General features: G+C 43.1%; 1 protein-coding gene across 4 annotated transcripts in view; it reads left to right on the forward strand.

Annotated features, from left to right (window-relative positions):
• Positions 1 to 26,306, forward strand: part of DOCK4 (dedicator of cytokinesis 4) — a 473,166-nt gene extending 446,860 nt beyond the window's left edge. For 2 of the 4 annotated variants that reach the window (XM_056117998.1, XM_056117999.1), the window contains 11 exons: positions 7,702 to 7,878; positions 8,997 to 9,080; positions 12,245 to 12,364; positions 12,898 to 13,019; positions 13,346 to 13,466; positions 14,582 to 14,663; positions 14,817 to 14,926; positions 16,678 to 16,750; positions 18,488 to 18,601; positions 21,427 to 21,488; positions 25,861 to 26,306. In XM_056117998.1, the coding sequence (XP_055973973.1) occupies positions 7,702 to 7,878; positions 8,997 to 9,080; positions 12,245 to 12,364; positions 12,898 to 13,019; positions 13,346 to 13,466; positions 14,582 to 14,663; positions 14,817 to 14,926; positions 16,678 to 16,750; positions 18,488 to 18,601; positions 21,427 to 21,488; positions 25,861 to 26,304 (1,509 nt within the window). In that variant the 3' untranslated portion in view covers positions 26,305 to 26,306. The remainder of the gene's footprint in view (positions 1 to 7,701; positions 7,879 to 8,996; positions 9,081 to 12,244; positions 12,365 to 12,897; positions 13,020 to 13,345; positions 13,467 to 14,581; positions 14,664 to 14,816; positions 14,927 to 16,677; positions 16,751 to 18,487; positions 18,602 to 21,426; positions 21,489 to 25,860) is intronic. The other 2 variants (XM_056118000.1, XM_056118001.1) reach the window with 2 other exon arrangements.
• Positions 26,307 to 27,164: the final 858 nt, after the last annotated feature.

The following is a 27,164-nucleotide window of genomic DNA, read 5'->3' on the forward strand; positions in this document are numbered from 1 at the left end:
TTTCATATACCTATTTTCCCTTTTTGGGCTGGAACGATAGCATAGCAGTAGGGTGTTCGCCTTACAAGCGGCCAACATGGCCGACCCGAGTTCAATTCCTCCGCCCCTCTCAGAGAGCCCAGCAAGCTATTGAGAGTATCTCGCCGGCATGGCAGAGCCTGGCAAGCTACCCGTGATGTATTCGATATGCCAAATACAGTAACAACAAGTCTCATGATGGAGACGTTACTGGGCCCGCTCGAGCAAATCGATGAACAATGGGCGGACCATGTCTACCAACATTTTCCCTTTTTAGCAAGAGGTTCAGTGCTTTTATCAGATCAGTGAAACATATTGAAAAAAAGGAATGACTTGGGCCCCACTTTTTCAAACATCCAAATCAGTTATATTCTTCTCTCTGGGCCCCAGTTTCCTCGTTGGAACATGAGGCTAATACAGAACCTCAGTGTGGTGCACAGTAGGTTTAGACAGTGACCCAAAGAAGGGATGCTGGGGGTGGTCATTCACACTATGTGCTCCTGGGTGCACACCAGCTGGTGAGCAGTAGGTGCTATTAGAGAATGACTCCCCAGTGGCCTCTGGACTCGAATATTCTCCTGGAGCTTCAGCAAGGACCACAGTGGCCAGAGGCAGCCACTGTAGGCTGGGACCTCTCCCTCCCCCACTGCCTCTCACTGCTTCCTCTCCTCCACAGTAACCTGTGCTGAACTTGCAGCTGACAGCAGCTTGTTGTCCCTTTTTCCTCCCTTGTCTGGTCCATTCTGGATGAACCAACCCTTCAGTGGTCAGAACACTCTGATAGAAAAAGTGCCTGGAGCTATAGAGCACAGTGGGTAGGGCATTTGCCTTGCACACAGCCAACCTGGGTTCGATTCCCAGCATCCCATATGGTATCCCGAGCACCGCCAGGAGTAATTCCTGAGTGCAAAGCCAGGAGTAAACCCTGAGCATCCCTAGGTGTGACCCAAAAAGAAAAAGAAAAAAAATCAAAAGAAGCGAAAAGAAAAGAGACCCAAAGTGAAATGATTGCTTAACCCCTCCTGCTTTAAACTAAGTAAAGCTGCCTTTGTGGGTGAGTAAAGAGCAGCTCCTGCCCAGGCTCTTTCCCAGGACTGGGTTGTCCTACCTGAAATCTCTCTAAACATGGAACCCCTCCTCAGCTTACCGTGCTCAGGTAAGCTAAGAGTTGAATGGAAGTTTTGCCTGAGTCCAGTATGTTGGCATCCACACGCTTGGTGTTCTTCTACAGGCTGAGTGAGGGGCTCTAGCGCTGCTGGCTACTGTCCTGTACAAGGATAGAGGAAGAGAGACTGCTAACCCCGCTCTCAGAAAGGCTTATTGTTATGCTTCCTGCTGAGTGGTATGGGCACAGCCCACAGAAATGTTCTTAGTCATCCCTCCTGCATTAATGAGTCAGAGCCTTTGGAGCCACTTACTACCCATAGTGTTAAATTCTGTGAGGTCTTACTTTCAAATATCACACAGATACAGCCCACTAATAAAAAATGTAGCATGCTGCTAATGTTTAGCACTACTAAACACAGCCTTTCAAATATCAGCTGCCTACTTTATTAGAATGTACACTCGTAGATGCTGCCGAACAGAACATCTCAAACTGGGCTGCTTTGTTCTCTGAACGCAGCCCACACCTTCGAAGCTGTGTCTTTGTCCTTTTCCCCCTGCCTGGAATGTCCCCACCTTCTATTAAAGGTGCGGGCTTTCTTCTTTCATTCTAGTGTAGAAGGAGACCAGGGGCACATAGTAGGTACCCAGGAAGTTTGTGCTAAATGGAATGTAAATTACTGTGTACAAAGCAATACTTGAAAAGATTTTGAAAACCAAAAAAGTGTTACATAATTTTGACAAGATTCAAATAGATGATAAATCTACATGACCTGCTTTGATCGTATGACTTGCCATTTATGATCTTTATTTCAGTGTGATTATTCATCTTTTATATAGAACTATTAACCCATTTGATTAAAGACAGTTTCCCCAGACCTGGCTTGTAAGTTACATTATATGCTTTATAGTACATTATACATCACTTTTCAAAATTTTGAGACACGTGGCACTGATGATTTTAGATAAGATTGTGAACATTTATTTTCTAAATCATAACCCAAGGATATATTCTCCTTTTCTTTTTTTAAAAAAAATACAATTGGTCTAAGATAGTTGCAGTAGAGTTTACGGATTGACGTTACTGCAGATTCACCACCGAAGTGCTCAAATCCCTCCACCACTGTCCTTCTCTCATCTCTGGGCCAGTCATCATCCCTCACCTCCCCTCCCGCACTGCTTGGTAAACTGAGTTTTGTGATCCAAGACCAAAGTTTGTCCTTACAAAACTCAGATTATCAAGAAGTGGGAAGAGAGGTGGGTAGGATGCTAATTGGACTAGGAAGAGTGGTGGTGGTCTCAGGCACTTAGGCGGTAATAGATGCAGTAATTTTGTATGTCAATGCCATAAACTTATCTCTGTATAATCATCTTATATAATATGGTGGGATACTCTATTCCTTTTTTATTATTATTCCTTGTTTTATCTCTATGTTCCACAGATAAGGGAGATCATTCACACTATTCTTCAACAAAAGTAGTATCTTTGAAATGCTTTCTCAGGAGTCATTTATATTGTTTTCAAAGCATTCCCCTTCCCCCCTTGGTAAGCTCATTTTAAAAAAAATAAACATTAAGCAATATTTGGGCCAGAGAGATATTACAATAAACAAAACACTTGCCTTGCACATAGCTGACCTAGATTTGATCCCTGGCATTGCATATGGTCCCTGAGCCCCACCAGGAGTGATCCTTGAGCACCACTGGGTATGGGGCTCAAAAACAAACAAAATTCTTAAGAAGTTTTAAATTCATAAAATGGACAATACTATGAGTTTTGAATTTCAGTTAAGGGTTAAGAGAATATTATTATACCGCACCTCATATACATCAGAAAATTGAGGAGACAAAAAAAATAGTACAGAGGTTAAAGGCTCTTATTTTGCAATTGCATTTGGATTTCAACCCCCACACCAACCATAAGCACAGAGCCAGAAGTAAGCCCCAAACACTACCAGCTATGGTAGTGGTTGAAGTTACAACCCTCTACCCTCCTTTCAAAAAAATTTAAAAAAGAAAAAAAAACCCACCCCAGACAGAAAATAGTGATACCCTATTTTCAAAATATATCCAGAAGCCAACCACTCTTTCCCCTCTTACCTCCACTGATGTTACCATCTAGACTCTTAAGATTGATCCTCCTAAGTGTAGCCTTACTGAAGCCCATGATATCCTGCCACAAGTGCTAGAGTCCTTTTAAAATTTTTGATAGTGATTAAAAATAAAGAAAATACATATGAACCTGTGATTTTATTTCAACCACTACCAAAAAATGCCAACTTTGTCTCATCTGCATTTCTATTTCATTCTTTTCTGGATTATTTTGAAATAAATCTATTTTGAGATCTTAATCTATAAATATTTCAGTATGTATTATAACTAAAAATCCCACAGTATCACAAATAAACAAAGTCAACAACTCTGACTATAAAATATCTACTTGGGGCTGGAGCAATAGCACAGTGGGTAGGGCATTTGCTTTGCATGCAGCAGACCTGGTTTGATTTCCAGCTTCCCTTATGGTCCCCCCGAGCACCACCAGGAATGATTCCTGAGTACAGAACCAGGAGTAACCCCTGTACATATATATATATATATATATATATATATATATATATATATATATATACTAACTCCCTTCATAAATAGCCAGAGGATTTTGTCTGTTTGGCTTTGTTGTTAACTCATAGATTTAAACGTACTTGGTGTTTTCCCCTTCCATTGCAATTTTCAAATTCTTCCACTTTGCAAACTGGGAACTTCTCCAAACTGACCACCGAGTTTTTTCACAGTATCCAAGCGTTCTTTGTTACTAACATAGAGTAACATACAAAGAATTATCCAACTTCTGAAGGAAGTTCCCATGAATTCTTCATTTGTTGACTGTAAACAACACTTGGCTGGGACTTCCTGCTAAGGGCATGGCATCACTTCTTTCTATGAACTGTTAGTCTATTTATTTGGAGGTTTAAGTAATGAGAAGATGTCTTATCTTATTCATCCCTGTCTTCTCTCCTGTTTCTTATGGCTGCTCCTCTCTGTAAAGAGTGAAGGGCTGCCTGGGCTGCTTTCATGTTGTCCTCCAGGCTAACTAACTTCCTTACTACTGTGACTAGAAAGTCCAAGTTCTCTTATTTCAATCGCCTGCCCATGATGTCAGTGGGTCCCCCGGGTGGCCTTTATGAAGTGGGAAGGAGAAATTGGTTACTTTCTCCCAATCCGCCTCTGCCACCCGGGACCCAGGGTTACTGGGTTCTTGTCTGGCTCACTCACAGAAAGGAATTTCAGGAGTAGACAAGCAGTGAAATAAAATAGATTTTATTTGGAGGGTTTTTGAAGTGTGTGTGTCTGGGAGAGAGAGAGGGAGAAAGAGAGAGAGAGAGAGAGAGAGAGAGAGAATAACACACTCAAAAGAGAACGCGGGCTTCTCCAACAGTGGAAAGAGCCCCTACATACATCCCAGCATTATACACGAAAGCATAAAAATACACATCTCAAGAGGGGAGACGTGGACAAGACATGTGCTCAGACACCACATGTGCTCGGCCATGCGGGTGAAAGCAATCTATGCACTCCCTTCCTTTATTCAAGGTGGCTTTTATAGGCTCTTCTTTGGTTGTCTTGATCCAAAAGTTCAGGAGTCTTCTTGGGGCTGAATCCCTAAAGTTAATCGGTTAAGATAGTGGTCCAAAGGTTTGAGGAACTTGATGGGGAAGGGTCCAGTCTCCTCAGGGTCCACTGCAGAAGGTCTTATCAGGTCTCTGTCTTCCGTATCCATAGGGTGGATCAGTCTTAGAATTTTCCTCCCAGAAGTTTTGCTGACCTCAGTTTCATTGCCAGGGCCTTTTACTGTCTACCTGCCTACATCACCCAGACCTGAATGTAACTGTTTCTCCCGTGACTCCGCCTGTTTCTACTTAGTGCCATTGCCAATGAGTTTATGCCCAGAAGCTCAGGACTGGTTTAGTAGTTAGATCTCCCAGGGCTTCCACAGTAATGCCCACCACAGGCAGCTGCAAAGCAGCATGACTTCTTCCCAGCCTCCACCCTGGTCTTAGATTCTTGGCTTTTGTCAGAGAAAAGAATTTCAAGACAAAAGAGTGAAGTACATAGTGTGTGGAGAATGGGACTTCTTTTTTTTTTTATTTTATTGAATCACCATAAGATATTGTTACAAGCTTTCATGTTTGGGTTACAATCACACAATGATCAAACACCCATATCTCCACCAGTGCACATTCCCCACCACCAACCTCCCCAGTATACCCCTCTTACCCACCCTTCCCCTGCCTCCATGGCAGACAGTATTCCCCATATTCTCTCTCTGCTTTTGGGCATTATGGTTTGCAATACAGGCACTGAGAGATCATCATGTTTGGTCCATTATCTACTCATTTTCTTAGTGATCCCAAGAATGGGACTTCTTGAGCGACCCCAAGGCAAAGGAAATTTAGCATCTTTAAGTGTGAAATGGAAGCATGGGCAACTCTAGGATGGAGTCCTCTGAACTGCTGTGGGAAATGGATTACAATTTTCCCCAAGCTATGCCTCAACCTGGACTCTCTACATATGAGTCATTGCCAGGGCTTGTCAAAGAGAAAGACTTTTGTGGCGGGGTTTTCATTCTGTCTGTCTTGTCTTGTCAAAGCATGTTTCTGCCTATGAATTGATTCAGTACAACGGTTGGCCTTCATCCTGAGCTGGCAGCAGAATGATTCCTTTTGATAATGTATCTCATGTCCCCAAATATTTCTTATCTTGGCTTTTTGCTCTCCAGAATTTCCTTGGTTGTGTGGCTTCCTGAAATTTGCTCCCTACCTGACTGCCTACCTCAGAGGCAAACAGTATGTAAAGGTCATAAACAATCTGGAGACTAGAGAGAAATCATTTTTTGATGAGCATTTTGTTATCTGCATCAATCTTCACATACCTCTGTGGCCATCTCTTTAGAATAATTTCTCAGAAGTGAATTGATAAAGGGTCCCCAATTTACCTTTGATTCATAGATCAGCAAATGATTACTTGATGCTCTCTTGGATGCAGTAACTTGTCTTGAAAATACCCATTTTTTCCCAGCATCTCCCAAACTATGATTTTTATGTTATTCTTTGTCCTTACAAATAACACAAAAAAATTGTGAAGATTGATTTGGGGGGGTTTTGTTTGCTTCAGGTTTGGTTTGGTTTGAGGGCCACATTCGTGAGTCCTTAGGACTTGCTCCTGCCTTTTTGCTAAGGGGTCTGTCCCAGTAATGCATGGGAGACCTTGCACTGCTGAGAATCAAAAAGTGGGCTTCCTGCATGCAAAACTTGCACTCAGCCCATTGAACTGTCTCTGCCTTATTGTTTGGCTATTTGCTTTATTTCATATCGATTTATATGAGTTCTTTGGGCTGGAGCGATAGCACAGCGGTAGGGCGTTTGCCTTGCACACAGCCAACATGGCTGACCCGAGTTCGATTCCTCCGCCCCTCTCGGAGAGCCCGGCAAGCTACTGAGAGTATCTCGCCCGCACGGCAGAGCCTGGCAAGCTCCCCGTGACGTATTCGATATGCCAAACACAGTAACAACAAAGTCTCCAATGGAGACGTTAGTGGGCCTGCTCGAGCAAATCGATGATCAACGGAAGGGCCTTTATATGAGTTCTTTATGTGATCTAAATAGAATCTCCTTGATGATTTCACACGCCTTTACTTTCTCCTTATAGTGCCTTTGAATGAATGTACCTTCTCAGTGTTGATACAAAGTATTCTAACACATTTCAGTGTTAATGCAGATAATCCTAAGTGACCTTTGAAATCTGTGCTTTGTTTTCTTAACAAAAAGAAGGATATTTAAGTGTACTTAATTGTAAATTTGACTTTCCTGCAGAGAGCCACAAAAACCTTCTCTTGGAAGAGAATGTCAATGACAGTCATAATGTCATACATTAGAAGAACACCTTCATCAGTTCCACAATTAAGTTCCCCATGCAGCCCATCATTTTAAGTCATTATCATACTTTTTTGGCTCTCCCTCAGAACCTGAGGCATCAATGATGATCTTATTTTCTGTAACTCCTAACTGTGTGTCCCATCCTGTGATACCGTATGGTGTGGTTCTATATGCATATGGGGTCCATATGGGCATGTGTCCCATCATCCCAGCTGGATCTTGACACCTGATGACCTGTAAATGCATCTTTTTATTATGACGCTTTGCTTCAAGTAAGCATCTGGAAAGGTGATAATAATATACAGGGTCCCTGAAGATGTAACACTTCAAAAGAAAACAAGAGACAGGTTTTTTAAGACATGAAGATTTTCTCTGAAGTATTAAAGTGATCATTGTAGTGCTAATGTCGAGTTGATTATCCAAATCACATTTCAACCAATGAGTGTAATCATGTTTTCATTTCAGACCTGCCTAGTGATCAGATAATTTGTCTTTCCCATCCTTATCTGTTGTCTGGGATGGCCCCTGGTAGAGATACTGATGAGAGCCACAGGGGAGCACAGATAATTCAGAACTTAGATAATCTTTGTCCTTCTTCTTAAATGTCACAAAATCCAATATATATTTATACTCATTTGCTTCACAGGTAGAAATGAGCCCTCTGGAAAATGCAATTGAAGTGTTGGAAAATAAGAATCAGCAGTTAAAGACTCTGATAACTCAGTGTCAAACCAGACAGATGCAGAATATTAATCCCCTCACTATGTGCCTGAATGGAGTTATAGACGCTGCGGTTAATGGAGGAGTTTCCAGGTATCAAGAGGTGAGGCTATTAGGTGTTGTTGTTTGAAAGTTTCCAGATAATGATTTCTTAGGAGTTCAGAACATCTTTCTTTCAACATAAAAACACATCAGCTGTATAATCGAAACCCGAACACAAAAAATTGTAAAACTACAACTGTACCTCATGGTGTTTCACTAATAAAAGTTAAAAAAAAAAAATCAGCATGCAAAGTTCGGACTAACATGGACACCGAGTCATTGCTGAATAAAGCAAACACACCATCATTTGTGATGCACCTTCATCCACCTCATATTATAGGATAATTTTGCTATTTTATTTATTTTTTAAATTTTTTAATTGATTGATTTAAATTTACAACACTGTTAAACTTGTTTTCATGTGCACGTAATTCCAATACCACACTCATGACCAGTTTAGCCGTCTGATTCCCCCAAGGCCCCTTCTTTTGAGGTCTGTGACTCAGTTCTCCCATTGTTGCCTTTGGCCCTTTTTTGCTACATTGTTGTGTATCTTACACATCTGAGAGAGGTGATATGAATCTAAACCTTTCCTTCTGATTGACTTCACTCAGTCTGAAAACCTCTGTTTCCATCCATGTCGGGGCAAATTACATAATTTTGTCCTTTCTTAGATTTGCATAGAATTCTGTTGTATATGTACCACAACTTTTTGATCCATTAATCTGTAGTTGGGATTTGGGTTGCTTCCATAATGGGATATATTATGGGTTAAAAGTATGTTTATTTTATTAGATGGAGTATTGAGAATATAAATATTGTTGTACTGAGGGTATCAATATTGTTTAATAAATGTTACCTCAAGTAATTTCCTTGAACAAAGAGGTTCATAGTTAATGATGCATAATGAATGGTGTTGTTCCTATTTAAATGACAGGTCTTTATTATTATTGTTAGGGGGTGTTGAGACTTGAGCCATAACCAGTGGTGCTCAAGGGGTCACTTCTGGCTGATACACTCAGAAGACCATATGTAGTCTTGAGGACTAAATACATGTAAAGCCAGAACCTTAGCTGCTATATTGTCTCACCAGCCCCCCAAATACGTGATCTTTAAAAACCAACTCTTTAATTTCCTTTGTATATACTGAAGTATGCTGACTATCCCTTCCTTTCCTAGGCATTCTTTGCCAAAGATTATATCTTAAGTCATCCTGAAGATGGAGAGAAAATTGCACGGTTAAGAGAGCTAATGCTTGAGCAGGTAAGATAAGCAAAAGCCAATCCCCTTCTCCCTCCTGGAAGGACAGATGCTTGTCTGTGTAGCTACCTATGTAAGTGATTTAATCAAAACTGACAGTCAGGATTATAGCTTCATGTTCAGTCTATCAGAGTTTCCTAAAAATTCCACTTGTCCACCCACTTTGATGCAAAATAAATGTAATAATGTACAGATTATGGCAGCCACTTATAACAAGCAACTTTATATAGTTTCTTCCAGTGCCCTTTGAACTCTCACTGAAGACTGTAGTATTGAGGCCAACTTTTCCTAAAGATTTGGGGTTCAAATAAAGTAAAAAAATAGGAGACTAACACCCAAGAGTTGCCAGGATTAGTACCAGGAGGTTTGCTCCATGACTTGGAGGCCAACCACACATGCTAGGGGAAAAGGGAGCTCAGATAGAGAAGGGAGCACTAAATAAAGGGTGTTGGGAGGATCCTCCCAGGATGGGAGAAGGATGCTGAAAGTAGACTATAGACCAAACATGATTGCCACCCAGTGCCTCTTTTGCAAACCACAACACCCAAGAGGAGAGAGAAAACAAAAGGGAATGCCCTGCCACAGAGGCAGCGGGGGATGGTGAGGATGGGGGGGTGGGAGGAATACCGGGATCTGTGATGGTGGGAAATGGGCACTGGTGGGGGGATGAGTATTTGATCATTGTACATTTGAAACCCAAGCACAAAAATTTGTAAGTCTACAACTGTACCTCATGGTGTCTCACTAATAAAAATTTTAAAAAATTTAAAAATTGGGGGTTCAAGTAGGTACAAGTGAATGTAAGACAAAGGAATAAATTTATTCATAAATAAGTGAATGAGATTCTTACTAAGTTATTCATAAAAAGTGAGATTCTTACTTTATATAGCATATATTATAATAAGCAACTGAGTAATCAATACTTTGCTTTAAAACAATATCCTGTTTCACAGACCAAGTCTACAGGTTATATGTTGTTGTCAAACTAGATGCAACTTCATTTTTTTTGTTGTTGTTTGAGGTTTTTAGGGGGTGTTGGCGGTGGATAGAGTGCCCACAACTAGTGTTCAGGGGTCTTCTCAGTGATTTGTGGCCAACCAGGCTAGTGCTTCAGGACTAAGACCTGAGCCTTTAATGCAACAGCAGTTCAGGAATAGTCCAGGAGTTGCAGTGATGCTGGAGGCCACCACACCAAGCACCACCAGGACCGCCATGTAGAGCATGGAGGCCTGCCCCACAACCTCATTTTTTTCAACTCCAAAGAAGTATGGTTTAGGCACAGGGATGCATGCCTCTTATGTCTTGAGTAGCTGGGTCTGACCCTCAGCATCACCATCCAACAAAAAGAAGAGAAAGAGTTTATTCTCATTTTCTTCTGTCAAGTCTCAATAACTGGAGTTAGTAACTTCCTGCCTGTGATGTCTCTATCGACAGCTTTTAGCCAGAAAAATGGTTTGAAAGCCTCTGAAACAGAAGTGAGGTGACTCAGATGAAACTTTCTGGCTATGTATTGCTGAACAAAGAAAATTTGAATGTTTATGTTTATCTTGTTAATAAACATAGTCTGTAAAACAAGTTATTTTTTTATCTTTTTTTTATTAGTGAAACACCATGAGGTACAGTTATAGACTTATAAATGTTTGTGCTTGGGTTTCAGTTATACAATGATCAAGAACCCATCCCTCCACCAGTGCCCATCCTCCCCCACCACGCGTCCTAGCATCCCTCCCACCCCCCATCCCCCCCATCCCACCCTGCCGCTGTGGCAGGGCATTCCCCCTTGTTCTCTCTCTCTTCTTTTGGGTACTGGCTTTTTGAATCAGAATAATATTTTTTAACAAAAAATCAGAAGTATAGCAACTGATTAAGAATTCCAGGTTCAGGGAGAAATAGTACAGCGGATAGGGCATTTGACTTGCACATGGCCAACCAAGGTTCAATTCTGTATTGTACCTCAAGCACTGCCAAGAGAAATTACTGAGCATAGAGCCAGGTGTATTGCCAAGTGTAGCCCAAAAAACCCTCCCCTAAGAAAGTATTCTAGGTTCACTTTTCCCTTCTTCTCTAACAGACTAAAAATCTGAAAGAGGAATGGATGGGCAGAAGAAAAACCTGATAAGTTAAGGGCAATTGGGCAAACATGATGCGATCCAGAAAACATAGTCCTAGGGAGAAACATCTGGCCTTGTTAATAGGGAAGAGCTCTCTCACACACACACACATACACACACACACACACATACACACACACACACACACACACACACACTCCATCTTCTCCATCCCATCTAGGAAACACAAAGGGGAGTCAATGCAACAACATAACTTTATTTTTTTTCCTTTTTTAAAATTGAACCGCCATGAATTACAAAGTCACGAGGTTATTCATAATTGAGTTTCAGGTACACAGTGTTCCAATACCAACCCCTTCACCAGCCACCAATGTCTCCACTTTCTCTCCCATTGCCTCCCACCCTTAGCCTGCCTCTATGGTGGGCACTTTTTTCTTTTTCTTTTTTCCTTTTAGGCACTGTGCTTTACAATACTGTTACTGGAAAGGTATCGTGCATGTCACTTTACCTCCTTTCAGATCTTAATACTCATCCAGAGTGACTACTTCCCTCAGTCATTGTCGTAGTGGCCGATTCCCTGACTTATCCCACCTGCTCCCCATCTTTAAATGGATTGTTATTGGGGCCCGAGAGATTATAGCAATTAAGGTGTTTGCCGTGTACCCGACTGACCTGGGTTTCCTTCCCCAACATCCCACCAGGTCCCCCTCAGCACCGCCAGAGTTGATTCTTGAGAGCACTGCAAAGAGTAAGCCCTGAGCATTGCTGGGTGTGGCCAAAAAACAAACAAACAATATAAATAAAAATAAGATAAAAGGATTGATATTATAGACCTGAAATCTCTAGGAAAGTAGTTGAAAACTCAGTTTCGGAATCAGAGAGACTTATAGTCAGAACCATATTCATCTTGTGAGCATGCATGAGTTCCAGCTCTTCAGTCATCTCACCTGCAACTCAATCTTTGTTCCTCTTTTGTCCCATTGAGAGGATCAGCAATGATCCATGTAAGATTCAAGGGTGTAGGCTTGACAGGTAGCAAGCACTTGTTGGAGGTACTCATTGATGTGAATATTTTTCCCTTGTATTATTATCAAGGCACAAATTTTAGAATTCGGTTTGGCCGTGCACGAGAAGTTCGTACCTCAAGATATGAGACCCCTTCACAAAAAGCTGGTGGACCAGTTCTTTGTGATGAAGTCGAGTTTAGGGATACAGGTAAGTACACTAAATGTCCATAAGGGGGCAGTCTGACCATTGCCGTTCGCTTTTTGTTAAAAGGACAATGAAGTATCCAATAGTGACATCTTTTGGTTTTTCTATCAAACTGCACCATTTTACCAAGAGTCCTCAAATCTTAAGGGACTGGAGAAATAGTACAGCTGGTAGAATGTCTACCTTGCACACAGCCTACCCGGGTTCAGTCTCTCACATTCCATATGGTCCCCTGAGCACCACCAGGAATAATTCCTGAGTGCATAGCCAGGAGTAACCCCTGAGCAGCACCAGGTGTGGCCCAAACACCAAAGGCCCAAACACCAAAACAAACAACAAAAACAGTACTAACATTACCTTTCATGGAAATTGAAAAACTAACGAGAGGAAGCCTACTGCTGAAACATTCTTTTTAATAGGTCCCTGTGTAAAAGTTTCATGACAATCAAAATGTGTATCTAATTAACTAAAATATCGCATAAGTTAATTTGCCCATATAATTACCCATCTAAAATATTTTCACTACTACGTTTTAGGAGTTCTCTGCTTGTATACAAGCCAGTCCAGTCCATTTTCCTAATGGGAGTCCTCGGGTGTGTAGGAACTCAGCACCTGCTTCTATGAGCCCAGATGGTAGCAGGGTAATTCCTAGACGCAGGTAAGTCATATTCTGAATTATCTGACAATTTGGCATTCCCACAACATGATCTGGGATGATTCTTTCATTCTTTATGGCACAGTTTGTCAAATATGCTATTTCTTAATGAAATAATTAACCCGCGAGGCAGCTGCAGACAGCTGCCACTGGTAAAACAGCAACAGCATGAGAAACAAATAGACTCAAACATTTGATTATATTGAGGCAAACAGGAGACAACAAAATGGGATGTCTATTTTTTTTTCCTTTGGTTTTATACCATGCCAGCATGTGATGAAGTACAATTCAGAGACTGAGTTAACGACCATTTTTTTCCCCCGAAACAGCCCATTAAGTTACCCAGCTGTCAACCGATATTCTTCCTCCTCATTGTCCTCTCAAGCTTCTGCTGAAGTAAGCAATATTACAGGGCAATCAGAAAGCTCTGATGAAGTCTTTAACATGCAGGTACTTGATTAGCTTTTTGTCTGGGTGTGTTTATTCCTTTTCTGTCTCAATCCGAGAGTTACTGTTCTCTCTGCGGTGCTAATGAACAGACCTACCAGCAAGAACTTGCCTTAAGGACAAACCTTTAAGCCTTTATTGCTTTCCTGGTCACTGGAGTTTACAAAGATTTTTCTTTCAAAATCCCCTCCTCCACACCACCCTCCATACCCATCACACTAAGACCAGCCCTGGGGAAGCCTGGCAAACTGTGGGGTTAGCTGTGAGACCTGCTTCTCATTTGCTTCTTTATTCTAGGACTCCTAGAACTTCTCACCACATGCTTGCAGCTGCCCTTAATACCCCTAAACAGTCTTTTAAAAAAGAAGAGTTGGGGGGTAAAATATTTTTAAAAGAAGAGTTGGTGTGGGGTTGGAGCGATAGCACGGCGGGTAGGGCATTTACCCGGCATGCGCCCGACCAGGGTTCAATTCCCAGCATCCCATATGGTCCCCCAAGCACCGCCAGGAGTAATTCCTGAGTGCAGAGCCAAAAGTAACCCCTGAGCATCGCCAAGTATGACCCAAAAAGCCCCCCGTTCCACCCCCAAAAAATGATTTGGTGTTAGAAAATTAATAAAACACTTGCAACCAGAATATTTTTTCAGACTCTGCTAATAAGTATTGATAAGCGTTCAGTAAGATGAAGCTAAAACTTTCTTTACCACCATCTTTGGAAAAGAATTGCCAGATTATGCTTCTGACACGTTTTGGAGAAAATGCAGAGATTGGTTCTCTTCCTTTTTAGAAGCATGCAGCTATTTCAGTGCCCTGGGCTGGGAATATCCCAGCGTGGACTGTAGTCAGGGAGTGAGCTGATGGGTCCCACGTCGCAGGAAGCAGGCCAACCTGGCGCCACAGCATTCCTTTGGCAGGATTCACACTCAGCTCCTTGATTAACTCACGTAGGCCTCCTCAGCATTGCGAGTTAGTGCACTTTTCCTGTACTTTTAAGTGGAATTTTTTTCTTGTGTTGATAACTTGAGAATAAATGTTAGTGGTTTTGTTTCTGGTGTGCCGGGGCTGGGGGGGGGGGGACCCTTCTAAGCACTGTATGCTAAAGGCATCCCTCTATTCCAGCCAAGTCCATCTACCTCAAGCTTGAGTTCCACTCACTCCGCTTCGCCTAATGTGACGAGTTCCGCGCCCTCGAGTGCCAGAGGTCAGTGGCAGGATATGGGGTAGACTGGGGGTTCTCAGCACCTCCCAGCCAGGAGCCATGGCCCCTGGCTTCAGTTGGCTGAGCTGTGACTGTCACTTGGTTCTCTGCTCCTCACAGCGCCGTGCCAGTGATCCTCTGTCCTTCTCTCCCCAGCTTCTCCCTTGTTGTCAGACAAACACAAACATTCCAGAGAAAACGCTTGTCTGTCCCCCAGAGAGAGACCCTGCAGCGCCATTTACCCGACCCCTGTGGAACCCTCTCAGGTAATCCTTGAAAACAAGGGGAAGTCTGGGCTTGCTTAGTGGTCTCCACAGAAGCTGTACCAGGCCAACTCTCGGATCTGGGCCTTAGGAACGTCAGTTAGGAACGTTAGGAACGTCAGTTCAAGCCGGAGACATACAACACACACAGGGCATATGCCTGAGCACTGAAATGATGAGGAAAACAGGCACTGATTTCACCCTCTGAGATCTCCTCGCTTATTTCATTGCTGCTACTTACCTGACTACAGGGCCTCTTTAGATGAAGGAGTTGTGTATGTTTGCCTATGTGTGAAAGCAAAATGTGGGACGAACTTCTGACATTAGTCAAACCCCTTGGAATGGCATGCCCTGCTCAGAAGTTTCCCTTTATAAAATTTTATTTGTCTTTGAAGCACTGTGATTTCCAAGGTTTCATGTGTATCATGTTCCAGGCCTCCACCAGAGCGCCTGCTTCCTTTCTCCAGTGCCTCGGGATTCCCTTCCCATCCCTCAAAGCCTTTTCTTTTGGCTCTGCCTAGCGTGAGCGCTGCTGATGAGACTGGCAAATGAGCAGGGCTGCCTCCCTCTGCCTTTGCCATTCGTCTTGTTGCTGAAGAAGGAGAAGCTGAGTCCTCTCAGCTTGCCCCCCGAACTCCAGAGTCAGGAGGAAGGAACTGGGTCAGCCTCACTTGTTCATTCAGGCTTCCTTTGGAAGGGCTTCCCTCAGGCCCAGGGTGGATCAATCCAAGGATTGGGCCTTCTAGGCACTGCAAGGAGGTAGTTTCAGAGTCAGAGCTTCCTGGGTTGACCTGAGGTTATTTGGGAATCCTTTTAGAGCGGAGTTGCACACAGTTAACTCACACTCCAGCTAATGAATCTTTTTTCCACACTACCCCGACAGAAGTCTGGAGCTGCGTCTGGAAACAGATGAGCGCTAGTGGGATTTGGCTTGATTGGTTTATCTTTGCTGAGTGTGTGATCTTCCCAGAAGTCCCAGGATACTTCCCGTGCCCAGCACTGATGTCTCACAGAAATGATATCTGAGTGCGTTTGGCTGAACCAAGCAACCAGTTTTATTTCCCTTTGTCACTTGATGTTGCAAGGGAATTTCAGAGTTTGTTCCATCTGCTTGAGGAAAGCTTGTTGCCAGCAGGGGAAACTCTGAAAGCCTCTCCTGATTAGGCTCTTGAGCTTTTTTGCTTTGGGTAAAATTTGAAGCACAGTGTGACAGTGTGTATTGCCAGGGTCTCAATAATACCCATTGCTGCAGTGCATCTACTTTTAAGGACTTGCTGCTTTTAATGTATTATTAAGCAGAACCATATAAAATTTGCCTTTATTTGTGAAGTAAAAATTATAGACTAGCATATGTCTTAACCTTATCTGGAGCTAAAGGACTTCAAGGCCATACACATGAGTTGTTTTTTTTTTGAGCTAACACTCTGTAGTCCTTCCTTGCATTTCAAAATTGCCAGTCTTGCATTTGTATTCATTAAAAGTACCACTGCCACTTGCTATTTATTTGCCTCACATTTTATCATGAAAATTTATTTATCACTCTATTTAAAATTTAATATCATCTTCTCTAACACTGTGTTTTCTCCCTCAAACCAAAAGCTCTTCTCCCACCTTAAATATATCTGAATTCTTTGTTCCTAGGCTCATCACACTGTAGGAAAACTGTTTATAATAAAAAGTTGTGGTAATCATCTTATTTTTAAGAGGTCTCACATATCAGCATCTTGTATCATGAAAACAATGTACCTTTGCAGAGGCTGCTGTTTAATCATATTGGAGATGGAGCCTTGCCACGCAGTGATCCAAATCTTTCAGCACCCGAGAAAGGTGGGTAGAAAGCCAGCCTATTCATCAGTCCTGGAATGTTTTGTACTCATTTCCTCTGGTCTTCTGTGTATCTGTTTGAAAGAGAGTTTTTGCAGATCTTTAATGATTAGGACTAATTTGCTCTTTGGGGGATTAATGAGAGATAGTCATTCAAGATGCATTCTTCAAAAACACCACAGAAACAAAAACAGTTTCTTTATAGGATTTCCCAGCAGCAGCTAAGCCAGTTAGCAACTCCCCGTCTTAATGGCCTTGGTGTCATTCAGTGGGCCTCAGAGGCAATCCCTGGGCTTCCAGAAACAAAGTTGCTAGTTACTTTGTTCAGCACAATAGAAATAGCACCTTCCCAGGTTGATTCCACATCCCACCCTTTGTCTCTGCTTTACAAAGCTCATTCTGCCAGCTCATCTGTTGTGTATGGTGACCCAGATACTATTTAAGAATTGCAATCCAGTGCATAATGGAGTGTGGCCTGCCTCAAGGTCACACACAAAAATGAAAAACAAACACCGTGCCCAGCAGTTAATAGCCTATTAGCAGCACAGCGGAGGATGAAGAGTAGATTAAGTGTGACTTCCTCAGCTAAAGGGTGGGGGCTTTCCAGCAAATCAAGCCCATGCTTCTCTCAGGGTCAAGCCTCAAAAGTCAGGGTGGTTCCACAAGTCAATGAATCAAGAGTCACTAATGAAGTGTCCCTTTCAAGTACACTTTAATTGCCATCATTAGGAGCTGGGCTGCATTGTCATCTGAGCACACCAACACCTGAACATTCTTTCCCTTCAGAAGTGCAAATTGACAAAACAGTAGCTAAACACACCTTAATGATCCCAGTCAAGTGTATCTCTCTCGCTGTCTGGAGAATTGGGGAATATGTTATTTTTCTCACCCAGACTACCAAGCAAACTACTGTGAAAAGAAGAGAGAAAGAGAGTGTCATTCCAGCCCATTAAATCAACCTCCCAATTCAACAATAGTCAAATATTGAAATCCTGACTCTAGCCATCAGATGGCAGTATCTGTACAGGAAGAAAGCTACTGGAACTCTTCCGAAGATCTGATTTTGTAATCCTCATGGCACTGTCACTATTTATAACCGTGCGCATGTGTTGTTGCCCTTGTTCTGAACGGTGATGTTCCACATTTTAGCATCTTACTGAAGCATGGAACAGGGAAATTATCCCCATCCTCCCAGAATGCACCATCAGTCATCCAAAGTACTGTTTTGGGCACACGTTCAGTATAATCCTTCGCCTTTGGGAACCAGGGTCCTTTTCTCAAAGCTGGTCAGCACTGTGGTATGATACGGCTGTTTTTCCCCAGTTATTCTGCCAAATAGGTGAAAGAGTAATATCACTTTCTCTTGAGGCGAGGGGCACTTGTCCAGAAATTTTCACTTAAAGGTTTTTTTTTTTTAAATAGCCTAGTGACGATCTTCCATATGTTAGCCAGCATCTAAACACATTCATAATTCTCAACAAGTTTTTACACCGTAGTGTAGAGATTTGTAGCTCTGTTCGACTGCTTGAGGGAAGTAAAGAGACAGGCTATCACCCCATTAAATGTCAGCTATAACTGTGAGGAGGGCAATTAAATAAAGGTTTATTTAGAAGGGTTTTTTTTTTTTAACCCACTTGATTCTTTCTTTTACTTCTGGATAATTCTAACTCTCTTCTGTGATCTCAAACATTCCAAGAGCCAAGTGGATGGTGTGTTTTTAGCTGTGTTATTCCCTTCCAGCTGTGAACCCCACCCCTAGCAGCTGGAGCCTGGACAGTGGGAAAGAAGCCAAGACCATGTCGGATAGTGGGAAACTTATCTCTCCCCCTGTCCCTCCAAGACCCACACAGACTGGTGGGTATTTGAAGCATCTGAACAATCACTTTTATAAAAATAACTCTTACTGACCTCTCCAACTTGTGCTGAATTCCTCAGAGTAAGGTAGGCATTTGGTGTCTGAGATTAAAAAAAAAAAACAAAACCTCAGTGGCCGCACGGTTTATTTAGTCTCCCACTTTCTTGAATTTCTATTCCATCAAACAATGCTCCATTCCATAATAGTAGGAATATTAATATTAATATCACATATTAATAGGCATACTATTTAACCTCTCTAAAAGAAGTGCCACCGGATTTTATAGACCATTTCATTTTCTAAGCACCCTCCCCAAATTCTCAGATATACCGTAACTCTGCTAAGCACTTGACATTCTCTTTCAACCTCTGCAAACTCAGCTACCTTCAGCAGTCTCTTTCTGAACTGATGCCAGAGTTCCAGGTTGCCCCTAAAAAGGAATTGACTGACTGTAACTTCAATGGGCATGTGGGCGAACAACTGACCAGAGCTCTTTGTTGTTTCAAGAAGTCTATTGTCAAGGGCCCTATAGGATTAACTGGGGTAATGCATCCCCTGGGATGGGGCATTCTTGAGGCAGATTCTCACACCATACTTCAGATCTACTGAATCGGAATTTTACTATCTCTGAAGTAAGATCCTAGATTATGTGTTTTACTTAAACCTTTCTAGAACTTGAAAACGATTGAAAATTGAAAATCTTTTATAGCAATGAGGCCCCTTTCCCTCCTTATCTTTGTGACAGGAGAGCATTAGACTGACACTTGTCTAGACCAGCTTTAAAGCTTTAAACATACTATTGGCCTAAAATTAGGAGAAAGTGTGATGCTTCTTCCTTCATGTATTTTTCAGGATTAATCATGTTTTATTTGCCCTATTTTGGTATCTTTTCTGTTGTCATTAAGAAAGTAAAACTGAGCTTTTAAATTTAAAAAATAAAACTATTTCCCACATTGAATTATGATGTTTTAAAATTAAAATCACTGAATGATACCTAGTATATCATAGATACTCATGAACAATTAGCTGCCATTGGAGGGGAAAAAAACACATAAACTCTGTTACCTATTTTGTACAGAGCAGAGCTAAAGGTCACCAATTTGTTTTTGAAAGACAGGAGATCTTTAAACAGAAGATAGAACTTGAGGCTAATTGATCATCTGCAGCAACGTATCAGTGAGAGGGCGGAAGATTCAGGCTCAGGACCTGGTGATTTGTACATGATTCATGACGGTCACATATAAATCGAGTGCAGTCTTGAATTTAAACGTGGTTGTGTTTAAAATTAGGAACCTGAAATACATTTTTTTTTAAAGAATATTGAAGTTAGTGAGGTTTCTTCAGCAGTTAAAATTTCTAGACAAAGAGGTAAATAGAAATACTATCAGATTCTGTGGAGTGGCTGAGGTCAGTGAGTCTCCTGTAGAGGACATGAGTCCCAAGCCACAGCCACCTTGGACTTGGGTCATCATGATGGCAGAAACACAGTTTCCGGGCAGAGTCTGTGTCTGTGCCCGCACATGGTTTCATCACATTATGAACACCAGAGCCGACGGGCCCAGACACGCCAGAGACCTCACTTGCCTGGTTGTAACAGGGTCCCCTGTCCCTGCCCAGCCCGAGCACACAGGACTCCTAACTGGGCAGAGCTGCCCTCCCTTCTGCACTGATTGCTCTCAGGGTCTGTCCTCGTGTTGTCATCTGTGGTCACTGTCCAGGACGGGTCTGTCACTGTCTGTTTTTCCCTCAGCCTTTCTGTTGTTTTCATAAGTTCAGACCTCACTGTGACAGCTGGGAGAATGGGAACACCTCTGTGAGACACGGGGTTGGGGAAACCAGGAAGCTGCTTGCATTCGCCTACCTAACTGACTGGCTCACCCGAGGCTTTTAGTCTAGTCACACTTAAGAGAACTGGATGGGACACACACACACACACACACACACACACACACACACACACACTCACATTCTTTCTTTCTCTCCCTCCCTCTCTCTCTCATTCTCTCTCTCTCTCTCTCTCTCTCTCTCTCTCTCTCTCTCTCTCTCTCTCTCACACACACACACATACACACACACACACACGTATGCATGCACACAGCAGGGCCAGCTCCCATCCACTGCATCCCAGATGGAGGATGGAACACTAGTGGGAGAAGCGGAGAGCAAGAGCTCTTCTTTGCAAGGATAATGAGATCCAGAGCATCCCCCCACCTCTGCAGGGACTGAGGCAAGAGCTGAGCACAGGAAAGAAATGGAAAATCCCTCACCTTGAGTGTAGACACACAGAGATAAGAGATTTCTGTCTGGGGAGGACTAGAAGACTGGGAAAAGGGAGACTGATGGCAGAGTGATCCCAGGGACCTTATCTAAATGCTGAGGGATCTTCATTCTCTAACTACTACACCAGAGTCAGTGTTTGTTTGCTGCCATCTCACACCAAAATGTACTTTTGAATGCATTGTGACATCAAGAACCAGGTATACTTGGAGGAAATGAAAGGACATTGGGTCACTTTGGGGCCCTGTCACCTCACTCACTAGATGACATGTGAATGTCATCTAGTTTGCACAAATTGCAGCGCCAGTGTTAGTGCGCTCAAACATGCATATGCTGATGACTGTTCACAAGTCTCCTCATGGTTTTCTTTGATTCTCACCCCTCGTACAGAATCTCTTTTGGACAGGCATCCCTTAGTTTCTCTCTCAGCCTCCTTTCTAGAAGGTCCTTACATGCTAGATCATCCATCTGGGTTTGTGCATGTGGGGGGCGTTTATCATCAACTGTCTGGATCTTCCTAATTAAAATGATCACTCTCTGTTTACAGCTTCACCAGCGAGACATACGACACCAGTCTCCCCCTCACCCGCAGGGCGATCGCCAATGAAGGTACAGGCCCTTCTTTAGATAGGGGTCAGGACAGGTGCCACATCCCTTTACCCCTAAAACTCATCCCCGGTACATAGAGAAGTGTTTCCATTTGCATAGACAAAGACATGGGAACAGAAGTGGAGGAAAAGGACTAAAAAACATCAATAGTCTCCCCTTTTCTGGAACCACATCCATGGTTGCAGCCATTTAATTCCAAATTATTAAGTCTTGGTCTTCAAATGGTGGTAATGAGAATGTACAAACCAGAATGAGTAGATATACTGGATTATACACTGATTGAGGAAGAGAAATATGGTCCAATGTTTCCCCTAGGACATTTTTAGCTTGGCCGCGGTTTAAAGCACATTAGTTTGTTTGTATTTCCACATAAGTAGAAAAACATCAATAATTAAGATCTGCTAAATATTCCCCTGTGCTTTTTAGCCTTTATTCTAGGCCTCACCCATTTGGACAAAGTCAAACCCTGTATTCTCTTTGATTTTGGGGCTGGACAGGAGGACTCAGTTGCTTCTTGTGGTCCTCGGGGGACCATATGATACAGCGAATAGATCTGTGGTCCCTGCATGCAAAACATTCCCTAAACCCATTGAGTTATCTCTTCAGTCTTCTTTTGCCATTTTCTACCCAAGCTTTTACTTACGTTAGAGATATATACTTAATAATGAAAAACAAGGAATAAAATGAGTTAATTTAATTTCTGGAGGACACAGTAGACAGCTTTAAAGGTCAGACATTTGATTTGGTATGCAGATAGGCTATTTAACATCTCTAAGCATACAAAATCCTCTATGAAAGTAAAGAATAGTATTTAGTCTCTGTAGGGTCAATCTGGTGTTGATTTGTGTTGTGAGTGGCTGCACCAGAAAGAGGCAAATAAGCAGAAGTGAGTACTGAAATAATGATTTTTTGTACCTGAGCAATTTAGGATTTGCACCTTGCTTGTTCTTTTTTGTGGATGAGCTATTTCTAACGAACCTGATAGAAAAAGACAAATTAGCCTCTGCAGACACAGGCAGGTTGTGCTCAGAGGCGTCTGTGGTGCCAGGGTAGTTGCAGATCTAAATTGAGAAGGTGGAAAAACAAAACTACAATGAGGGAGAACCTCAGAGAAGTGTGATTTGGTTTGCATTTGCCAACTTTCTGGATGTAGATGTTTGCTAGTGATTTCAAGCAGGTTTGGGTTAGTTTTGTCATTCTGCATGGCAGCTATGGTACAGGTGACCATGCTGGCTCTGAAGCTGGAGACTGGGGGTGGGAGGGAGGTGGGGTAGGGGGAGAGTAAGAAACCAGAATGGTGTTTCAGTTTACCCTGGTATATGATGTGCTGCCACTGTTTGCCATGGAATTAACATCCGTGTGTTTCAACCCGATATTGCAAAGTAGAGATACTCAGGTTCATTTTATGTTTTAAGAACCAGTCTCGAATGGCTGAAAACATTCAAGTGGCTACCGAATAGACCTGATTAGAAAGGTGGCATAGATGGTCTTCTCTATGCACTGCATGTTTTTCTGCTGGCCGTGTGTGTGTGTGTGTGTGTGTGTGTGTGTGTGTGTGTGTGTGACCTTGCAACTAGTAGGGGTTGAACAGAAGAGAAGAACAGATGGGACATTTAAGTCATAACTCCTGGGTTACATTAGAGGGCACAGTGTCACCAACTATCTTTGCTGGGATGAGAATGCAGTTTGTTGTCTGAACGGATGATTTTTATTCAGCAATCAAATGGAGTTAACCCTACAGAAAGACTGTGATTACCTGCCTTATTTTGAGCTTGGGCTCTAATTTTTTTTTTAATAAAAACAGCAGTGAATTTAGATCACTTCATTGGCTATGCTTCATTTTTAGCTCCTGCTGCACATAAGGCTGTATCTCTATCAGCATTATTTTGCTTAAAAAGAGACCAAGGTAAAGTTAGTCTAGGGCAGCATTTCTCAAAGTGTCTTCCCTAGAACATTAGTTTTATAGGCCATTATGTGATAAATGAAAAAATGTTCTATGGTCAGATAAGTTTAGGAAACACTGGCTGAACAAAGTCATTGAGATTTCTTTATTGTAAGAGATGCTAATAGGCTTTGAATGTACTCAGGGAGTGCAGAAAATACAGCATTTACTGGCGGTCACACGGAGCATTTCTTAGGACTGAGTTTCCTTAAGACACCATATGGAGGAAGGGAGTGTGCAACTAGAGATATTACTGAAGTTGGAGAGCACAGGTGAGGCACCCTGGGTTTGACCCTTGGCATCACATGCTACCCAGAACATCATTGGTTTATGGCTCTGGTGGTCTTTTCACAACAAAAAAAAGTTTCCTTCATTGAATGAAAACTTTTACAGATATTGTGTAGGAAAGTAGCAAATTCAGATTTCAAACAGGCCTAGCCAGCTCACATGGCTGAGTTCAGGAAGTTAGTAGAACACGGTGAGATTGGTGGATCTTTGTTGGAACTATGGTAAAATAAGGATTCATGCCCCAGCTGAATAGGACAGATCCTGTTTGGCTTCCAAAGATGCCGAGCTTCATACTTAAAAAGATGAGAGGCTGAAGAGATAGTATAATGTGGAAAGCATTTGCCTTGCATGCACTCAATCTGAATTTGATCCCAGGCATCATTTATGGTGGTGCCTATCAGGGGTCATCCCTGAGCACAGCCAGGCATGCCCCTTCACAAAAAAAAAAAAAAAAAAAAAGATAAGGGGCTGAGAAAAGAGCTGTACAGGCTTAGAGCACATGCTCTGTACATCGGAACCCCAGGTTTGATCCCAGCACTGCATGGCATGGTCCCCCCAATCTGCCAGATGTCACCCCAAAACATATATACATATATACATATAGATGTGTGTGCGTGTATATATATACATATATATATATATATATGAGTCAGTGTTGCTTAAATTTCCAATTCTTTATAAAGTGCCAGAAATCTCAAGTTTTTTGAGGTATCTTCCTATTTCTAAAAGGCTGCTATGTCAGGTTTTAAAATAAATAAATAAAACACTACAGACAAACAGCCAACGTCCTGCTTCAGCTGAGGAAACTGCAGTGGGATTTGAAGAGGCAAGTTTTGAATCTTTGGCCTCTCTCTCTCTGCTTCTCTGCAAGCCTCCCAGAACTCACAGCCTGCTGAAGAGGGGAAGGGGACAGTGCCTTGTTTTTCCCCCTGCTCTCTATCTTTCAAACTGTGGACCTAATGATGCACCTCTGAATTCCTGCCCTGAAAGCAAGGAGGAGTTAAGTGGGCACTGGGGTGAAGTGAATGAACAGCAGCCCCGGCAGAGAAATGCCTGGCATATATTTTCAGTGCTGCAGATCACAAGAAATCTTGAGACATGGTGTTTGCAGGCATCCCATGACACCACAGCAAATCACCACCAACTGAGGGTCTTAAACAGCGCCGTGTGGGGTGGAGAGACAGTGCAGGGATTAAAGAAAGCACTTACCCAGCATCCAGCTGACACAGGTTTGATCTCCACCAAGGCCTGGTTGCCTGAGCACTGCTGAAAGTGAGTGAACAAGAAGCTACCATAGACTTAAGGAGCGCCAAACTGGTGTGATTTCAAGCAACCACTTTATCTCCCCCCAGAAAACACACACACACACACACACACACACACACACACACACACACAGTAGTTTCCTTACAGTTCTGAAGGCTGCAGGTTCAAGGTTCAGATGCCACCCGTCTTGGTTTCTTTGGAGACCTCCCAGCTAGCAGGTGCTCCCCTAGCCCCACAACCTCGCTGGCCTCTCTCCTGTATCCTTGACGTCCCACCGTCCAGGTGCACCCCTGGAGGGCTGCTTATAATTTAACCCCTTCTTGAGATGGAGGAATAGTAGGGGCTGGTAGGACACTTGCACACAGCCCACTCATACACAATCCCTTGTATGGTATAGCACTGAAGCACCATAGCACTGTCCTCCCGTCGTTCATCGATGTGCTCAAGCGGGCACCAGTAACGACTCCATTGTGAGACTTGTTACTGTTTTGGGCATATCGAGTACCTCACAGGTAGCTTGTCAGGCTCTATCGTGTGGGTGAGATATTCTGGGTAGCTTGCTGGACTCTCCAAGAGGGGCGGAGGAATGGAACCTGGGTCCATGGCAGCGTGCAAGGCAAACATCCTACCTGCTGTGCTATCTATCACTCCACCATATAAGGCCCCCCTAATTTGGCCAAGAGTGAACCCTGAGCACAGGGCCAGGAGTCAGCCTTGAGCACCACGGGCCTGGTGTGGACGTCTTGCACGAAACCAGCCACCGGCAATAGTCACCTCCAGGCGGCCTGGGAGTTAGGGTGCGTGGGTCGGGGGCTGATCGGAGAGGAATACTGCGGAGTCCTAACCTGACCGCCCTGCTTGTTCCCCCCGGAGCAGGGCTCGGTGCAGTCCTTCACCCCCTCGCCGGTGGATTACCACTCTCCAGGACTCAGCTCCAACTCCCCGGTCCTGTCCGGGAGCTACAGCAGCGGCATCTCTTCCCTCAGCCGGTGCAGCATGTCGGAAACCTCGGGCTTTGAGAATCCGGTGCACGAACCGTCAGCGCCCGGCCCGGGGTCCGGCTATCCGGGCCCCGGGCCGGGCCCCGAGGAGGCCCCGCGCAAGGAGAGCAAGACGCCGCCGCCCTACAGCGTGTACGAGCGGACTCTGCGGCGCCCTGTCCCGCTACCTCACAGCCTCTCCATCCCTGTCACCTCCGAGCCGCCCGCTTTGCCCCCCAAGCCCCTGGCGGCCAGATCCACCCACCTGGAGAATGGGACCAGGAGGACTGACCCTGGCCCGCGGCCCAGGCCCCTGCCCAGGAAGGTCTCGCAGCTCTGAGGCTGTTGTTGCCCGTGGGCCTGCCCCCCGGATCCCTTGCCGTTTACAGGAGAATTAAGTCTGATGAGAAGACACTTAGCGTAGGCACTTTAACTTGCTCCGATTTGTCTTTAGATGAATGGAATTCAAACCCGCTTAATTAACATAATGTTGCACAATTTTTAAAAAGTTACTGATCTGAAAGGCCAGATGTTACCCGAAGTGTGGCTGAATTTCATTAAACCGTTTCGCATTGTAAAGTGGTAAATAGTGATAGACTTCTTTTGTATCTTTTTATGTTCACTTTTTATATATATATATAGTTTAATCTTCATACCAATACAATATTGTCCAACAATACACTGTGTGATGATGTTGTATACTTTGTACCGAATACTTGATACTCCGAGAAAGCTTATTAAGTGTATGCACAGACTAGTACTTAAATGGTCCTTACTTTAAAAGACTTCTGTAAATAAGGAGAGATTTCTGGGTCTTTCCGTGAGCAGAATGATCAATGCACATCATCAGATTGAACCGTTAAAGCCGGTTAGTCAGATAATACACTTAAGGGTTGTAAGAATTGGGACTGCTGTTTTGATCTGGAAACAAAATACTGAATGTTACTTAGGACATTTGACAGCTGTCTATATTCTTAAAACTCTGCTTTGTGATTTGGTTGATAAATCCTTTAGTGCTCCGACGCCATGCTTTCAACTGTATTTCTTTTTTAAGGTGCAATTTATTTTGAGAGTTCCTATCAGGTGAATCATGCAAAAAGACCCCGGAGAAATGTTTACTTGAATTTTGTGCTTCCTAACTTGATAGTTTCCTGTGCAAGATCTGTCACTGAAAAAGAGCAGATATTCCTGTATTAAATA

Source organism: Sorex fumeus, unplaced genomic scaffold (assembly GCF_029834395.1).
Source record: "Sorex fumeus unplaced genomic scaffold, SorFum_2.1 ptg000037l, whole genome shotgun sequence".
NCBI classification, from domain to species: domain Eukaryota; kingdom Metazoa; phylum Chordata; class Mammalia; order Eulipotyphla; family Soricidae; genus Sorex; species Sorex fumeus.